This window comes from Urtica dioica, unplaced genomic scaffold (genome assembly GCF_054948205.1).
Source record: "Urtica dioica subsp. dioica isolate 48M unplaced genomic scaffold, U.dioica_male_clone48M_v1_H2 Urtica_dioica_male_H2_contig_76, whole genome shotgun sequence".
Classification (NCBI taxonomy): Eukaryota; Viridiplantae; Streptophyta; class Magnoliopsida; order Rosales; family Urticaceae; genus Urtica; species Urtica dioica.
Window position 1 is genome coordinate 1,767 of NW_028297266.1, and position 6,364 is coordinate 8,130.

The 6,364-nt window shown below is 41.6% G+C and overlaps 2 protein-coding genes across 2 annotated transcripts; one reads left to right on the forward strand and one right to left on the reverse strand.

Annotated features, from left to right (window-relative positions):
• The first annotated feature begins 1,079 nt into the window (after positions 1–1,079).
• LOC149376136 (Lojap-related protein) lies at positions 1,080–2,595 on the forward strand. Its single transcript, XM_089606659.1, has 5 exons — positions 1,080–1,405; positions 1,506–1,638; positions 1,761–1,899; positions 1,983–2,071; positions 2,177–2,595. Exons 1-5 carry the CDS (start codon positions 1,178–1,180, stop codon positions 2,296–2,298), a joined length of 711 nt encoding a protein of 236 aa, XP_089462785.1. The 5' UTR covers positions 1,080–1,177; the 3' UTR covers positions 2,299–2,595.
• An 18-nt stretch (positions 2,596–2,613) lies between these two features.
• Positions 2,614–5,801, reverse strand: LOC149376137 (2-oxoglutarate (2OG) and Fe(II)-dependent oxygenase superfamily protein). The gene is made up of 3 exons (XM_089606658.1): positions 4,193–5,801; positions 3,088–3,474; positions 2,614–3,013 (listed from the first exon to the last, which is right to left on the reverse strand). Coding segments are annotated over exons 1-3 (1,443 nt in total). The 5' UTR covers positions 5,247–5,801; the 3' UTR covers positions 2,614–3,011.
• Between the last annotated feature and the right edge of the window lie 563 nt (positions 5,802–6,364).

The window sequence follows — 6,364 nt, forward strand, 5'->3', positions numbered from 1 at the left end:
GACATGTATTTTGTTTTTTCGAATGGTAAATAATATTTACTATCTAATGGCCGGATTGTAAATATTATTTACCATTAAAGTTTCAGAGTTTCAGTTATGGTGTTCTATGGGTTAATCGAATTGGAAATAATATTTACCATATTTTATAGTTAATCTAACAGAGAATTGATCGGAGATGCGGGCTAGGGTTTCGACTATGGTGTTCTATGGGTTAATCGAATTGGAAATAATATTTACTTACCATTTTTTCCAAGTCTGAGAACGGAGACGTCTTTGTCGGTTTCGAAAGTGGCGAACTCAGAAAATTGGTGGTGGAAAAGGAGGTTGGAGACAATATCGGAGGATTGAAGGATTCGAAATCGACTTAGAGTTCAGAGGTAATATCGGAGGATTGAAGGATTCGGAGTCGGAGGAGAAAATTTTGGTGTGTATTTGATGAGGGGTAAGATAGGAATATAGTATTGTTTGGTAGTGGATTGAGATAGTTACCTAATTTAAGTGATAGTTGAGCTAGAATTTTAAAGAAGGTGACTAATTTGGGCTAGATACCTAGTCTGCCCATGTTAATAGCCTATTTATGATGAGTGATGATTATAAACTTCTAGTAACAATGTTAACTGTTCTTTGTTTTTAATTTTTTTAAACTGATAGTGTATTAGCCATTGCAAAAAAAAAAAAAAAAAACCACCGGGAAATATGGGAATACCGGAACCGCGAATTGTGGTATCGGAAATTCCCGGTACCGTAAAAAATTGTTCCGGGATTTTCCGGTACCATTTTTTACGGTTCCGGAAGTCTCATTTCCCGCAAAATATGGGACGGGACCAGTGGATCCCATTTCCTGGGTTCCACATGGCCAGTTTTAGAAAGAAATAAACAAAGTAAGGGCGAAAACGATCATTCATATTTAAAATCCACTATTTTCATAATGTAAAACGTTCACCCGTTGTTTTTGTAAAAAAAGACGAAAATACGCTACTAGATGTAATTTCCACAATAAAGAAAGGGCCTTACGGAGACAAGCCCAAAAGTAAAGTGTTAGATTAAACGCCCAAACCCAATCAATATTTCCACAAAACAGAATGCAATCGTTCTCGTAATGGCTCTTTTTCGCTTTTCATGTGTCTGAAAATATCCACGCAAAGACACAGAGCAGCAACATTATCTTCACCAAGCCATGGAAGTCTCGTTCTCGCTCTCTCTCTCCGGCGCCGGCGCCGGAGCCGTAACCCCTCTCTACGGCGAGCCACGTCACCATCTCCGCCGCTTCGAGCTGGGTCGAACTACCAAGCTCTCTTCTTCGCGTTCCTCTAACCTCAACAGCCTCAGCTTCAATTCCAGTCCCTCCAGGTTCACCACCTGGGTCTCAGCCACCGGAAAAGAGTCGGAAGACAATTTGGCTCAGGTTCGTACGTGTTCTTTTTTTTTTTTTTAATTTTCTGAGAGATTTGGGGGAGTTTTTGAAATGTTTTTGCCTTTCGACGTTTCTGTGTATTTTGGAACAGAATTTCGGTGAAGAAGAAGTTACAGATGAAATGTTCGATAGTTTGTTTGAAAAATACGGCAAAGTTGTGTTCCAAAGTAATGACAAGAAGTCTCGCAGCGACGAAATCGACGATGATTCCGAGAGCTTATCATGTAAGAGCTTCTTTTAGCTTTGAAGTACATTCGGCTTTTTGGTATGAAGATTTGAACAATATGCAAGAAAAAGAACAAACGCTAAAAAAAAGTTGAAATTGTGGGTCATAAATGATATGCAGTTGCAGTGGCTGTGGCCAAAGTTGCGAGTGATGTGAAAGCCGGAGATATAAAAGTCTTGTTTGTGAAGCCTTTAGTTTATTGGACTCGGTTTTTTATCATCACAACCGCGTTTTCTCGACCTCAGATCGATGCCATCCGGTACGGCATTCGAGTAATTTGCGTAGCCGATTGCTGATCGGGACAGATTTTGATTTATCGATTTGGTGGGCGTTACTTTGTAGGTTTAGGGTAAAAGATTTGGCTGAGAAAGAATACGGGAGAGTTTCAACGGGCGACACGAAGCCGAACTCTTGGACCCTTTTGGACTTTGGTGAGGCTTCATCCAAAAGTCCCGAGCTTTGACTCAAACCATGGCTTATCTTAATCGGTTTTTTTTTTTTTTTTTTTTTTTTTTTTTTTTTTTTTTTTTTTGTAGGTGATGTGGTTTTCCACATATTTCTCCCTGAGCAGCGAGAATACTATAACTTGGAAGAGTTCTACGCCAACGCGACTCTCGTCGATTTGCCTTTCGATAAACAACCTCCGTATCAGCGCTGAATGAGAAGAAGAAAAAAAGAAGAGTATGATTTGAAGAATCAGAGAAAAAGACCAATTCACGGCTTTAAAGAGTTCGGGTATCTTTTCGGGCAAGCCTCTCAGGCCCTAGCGGTAAGAGAAGAGAGTGTAATGCCTCGCAGTTTTCGGCATGGTTTAGAGGGTTGTAGTAAAGGTGTATTAGGATACTATTATATGATTGGAGTATTAGGATACTATTTGTAAAGTAAAAAAATCATTGTTGAATTAAGTTAAATATTCATTTATCATTTTCTTTTATTTTCAAGCATGTTTTCTCACTGACAAGGAAAGAAAAAAGAAAAAAAAGACATGTTTCCTTTTATAATTTCGAGTCTAAATGAATTGTAATTCATCCAATAATTTCCTGAAATAGGGGATTGTAAATCAAAATTCGTTGTTAAATAAGTTAGTTACATAGTCTGATCTATACGCTTGGTTTTCAAGTATATTCTCAAACCTGTCAAAAAAAAAAAGGAGCTATTATACATTTTACAAATCCTAGACTAGCAGACAGTAACAACTCTACCCAAAAAAAATTGACGTGCCTATAACTGGACTATCTATGAACCTGATTTCATAATCAATATCACTTCCTGCTAGAACATTCGATGACGGGTCATCGCTCTTTCCGCATCCGACGGCGTGAACTCTTCGTCTCCATTGCCCGATATCAGAGTTTTTGATAAACGGGACGTTCCTGAGAATATATAAATGAGAATCACTTAGAAACAGAAGCAGCAAAGTTGGATATAAACGGGGTCAAAAAATTACAATTGGCGGAGTGTTGACCAGACTCAGTGAGGGTCAACTCGACGTCGTGATTGGCCGTCCAACCGGGCTCGTAGGCCTCGAGAAAGCCCATCTTAGCCTTGTTGGGGAGATCGTGCGGGTGAACGAACGGCACGCCCGGCGGCCACCCGATCTCCAACCGTACACCAGCACACGGGCTATCGAGCGTATGAATGTGGGCCTCGCAGTCCTTGAGGTTGCAGAACCGGAGCTTCAAGCCCTTCTTGTCTGCAATGTCCTGAACCCGTTCCTTCAAGACCCGCTGGGCCTCGAGACGAAGCCTCTTCGAAGGAGGCAAGTGCTTTGATCTCGACGAAGACTCATTCTTCCTCCGCCGATTCACCGTCGAACTCGACGGCTTCATAGATCCTGTACCAGCATTTCATCGATCCAAGGACCTCCTGTTAAAAAGCTTCTCTCTCAAACTAGTACTTTTATTGTTTTTACACGGGAGAAAATATATGGATAATTGGCTCTGATCGTTCCTGAATTACTCGGGCCCAGAACTCTTTTTCGCAATTTGGTCCCTCTATTTTATTTTGTTGCAGTTTAGTCAGAACTTTTAATTTATGCCAAGCGCTTTTAGATGAGAATTATCTTAACTTCTACATCATACATATATGTAAAAATAAGAATGAAAAAAAAAAATTGATGATTTCCATTCTTAAGTTGACAGAATTATTTGGAAGATACTGCAAGAATAAAAATTTAACGACAAGACTCGCCATACTAAAAGTTCTGCCTTGATATTTCCTTTTGGCGATTTTGGTCCCTTAACTTTTACTCTTGTAGTTTAGTCTACTAAACTGGCAACTTCCGTCGGACACTTGGATGGAAATTATCACATTTCGTATAATTTTACATTGAGTAATATAAATTATGTTTGTATTTCTAAAATCAATTATAATTTATTTAAAACTAGCACTGAAAAAGGTAATGAGTTCCATCCAAATGTTGAAAGAAAATTTAAGAACCAAAACCGCTGCAACAAACGTGAATAATTCATTAATCACTTAGAGCTAATTAAAAAAAAAAACAAAAACAAACAAACAAACCATGGAAGTGTCTTTATCAAAATAGACCATACCGTCCGGTGTTGTGTTGAAGTTGAAACTATAGACACTGTGCCGATTGAAGAGATGATCGGTGGCCAACGGCTGAGACCTTTGCATGAAATCGTCGACCGGGACCGGAATCTGGAACTGCGCCTCGACCCCGTGGCCCGCGGCTCTCATCTCGGAGCAGCTCAGACTCGTCATCGATTTCGGGTTGAGCCTGAAAGCCAATGAGCACCTCCCAAGCAAACCGCTCTGGAGACTCCCGGTATCGGTTCTGGTCAGAGCTGGGCTGACATAACCGGCCGTGGCATGATACAGAGCGAGCCCCGGATAGACCACGGCCTCTTGGGGACCGAGATCTCCGTCCACGAGAACCCACCGGCCCTGAAAATCCTTCACGTGTAGACCCGCCTTGTCGGACCTCACCAGAGATATTAGACACTTCTCGACCTGGTGGTGATCGTGATCCGGGTCGGACAAGATCGAGAACGGGCCGTCCTCGAAACTCGGCGGCGGCGAAGATCCCTGAAACGACGGCCGGGCGTGGCAACAAACCGAGAGAACCGATGAGGAAACTTCCCGGGTCCTCAGCGGCAAGTTATCGAGAATCTCCGAGAACGGGGAGCTTCTCAGGTTCAGGTAAAAACACACCGCCTCGAGGATGTCCCTGGCGGCTCTCCCAAGAACGGAGAAGATATCGGGAAGACCCGCCGGAGAAAACTCTCCGCCGGTCTCCGCCGGAGTGGTCGGAGTCAGGCCGGGCCGGTAATCATAGTTCTCTTGCCACGACTGTGGGTCGGAGTAGTAACCGGAGGTTTTGCACCAATCCGCGGCGGTCGGGATGATCATTTCCGCCGGGAGGTACGGCGGTTTCTGGTGAAAGTAAAGGCGAGCCGAGTCCAACGCGGCTCTCATCAAAGCTCCGTCGGAGGAGGGGAATTGGATTATCGCGGCAGAATATTGGGCGAGGGATTGGGTTAGGGTCGAGACTGAGAGCTTGTAAGAGTCCGAGGGAAGGCCTTCAACGGGGATTAGGTCACAAAGTTTGACTCTGCCTAGCGACGGAAGGCCGTTTCCGGCCATGGAAAATTGGTCACCGGAATATCCTAAATTGAGCTTAAACGAGAATCTGATAGGGAAAATAGAGATTCAGTTGATCATTTGGGATCGAGTACGACATCCTATAATTGAAATTCTGCGTTTCTGATGAAAGATTATTGATTAAACACCGACTGATCAAACGCAGAGAAATTGAAACATTGACGAAGGCAACAATTGAAGGTGCACAGAGAGAAATCGGTCACCGGAATATCCTAAATTGATCTTAAACGACAACCAGAGATGGCAAAAGAGCTTCAGACTATCAGTGTGGCCGATCAAGTAGGACTTCTTAAAAATTCTCGTAGGTTTACGAAAGACTGGTTCTGAAGGAAAGTTGAGGAATTGACGAAGAGAATCAAAATAGCTCAAATCGTCGTCGCAATCATGTACACAGTGAGAAGGAGAAACGATTAAATTCCGTACGGTTGACGAAAAGAAGACTGACCTGGAGATGAATTCGGATTCAGCGATGAACCCCCAAATCGATGAGGGAAAGTTAGGGTTTTTGAATAGTGATTAGAGCGAGCGAGAGAGAGAGAGAGAGAGAGAAAGAGATTGCAATAATAAAATTAAAATATCAATAATTTTATTAACATCTAAAAATAAAAAAACAGGTGAAGCACTTGGTTTTTTTTTATCTTAGTTGTGAAAAATGTTTACGTACGGTCGTATCCAGCTGAACTCTTTTATTTTTCAATAAATATTTTTAGCAACAACGATATGTAGATGGTGTTTTGCTGATTTTAGCTAATTTAGACATTTGTTAAAAGTTTTTAATCTATCATTTGTTTTTTTTTTTTTGGCAAAGTTTTTAAGGGAAATTACCTTATCTTCTACTAAAACAATAATTTTTTCCAATTTCCCACTAAAAACCATAATTTAGCTAAAATTGTCACTAACTCATTTGTACAACTATCATTTTACCATCAGCTTAATTTTTTCTTATAACCCACACCAACTTATATTAATGAGCATTTAAGTCTCTCTCTCTCTCTCTCTCTCTCTCTCTCTCTCTCTCTCTCTCTCTCTCCGTCGCTTTAAAACCCTCGGCTTCTCTACCCCCACGAGACCTAAACGTTGAGGGTTTGTCCAAGACCAGC

Bases quoted from the DNA above. Each gene is read 5' to 3' on its own strand.
- LOC149376137 (XM_089606658.1), bottom strand. From the start codon at position 5,246: ATGGCCGGAAACGGCCTTCCGTCGCTAGGCAGAGTCAAACTTTGTGAC. The intron at 3,475-4,192 runs GTATGGTCTATT...ATGCTGGTACAG, and splicing joins CTTCAACACAACACCGGACG to GATCTATGAAGCCGTCGAGT.
- LOC149376136 (XM_089606659.1), top strand. From the start codon at position 1,178: ATGGAAGTCTCGTTCTCGCTCTCTCTCTCCGGCGCCGGCGCCGGAGCC. The intron at 1,406-1,505 runs GTTCGTACGTGT...ATTTTGGAACAG, and splicing joins CGGAAGACAATTTGGCTCAG to AATTTCGGTGAAGAAGAAGT. The intron at 1,900-1,982 runs GTACGGCATTCG...GTTACTTTGTAG, and splicing joins CCTCAGATCGATGCCATCCG to GTTTAGGGTAAAAGATTTGG.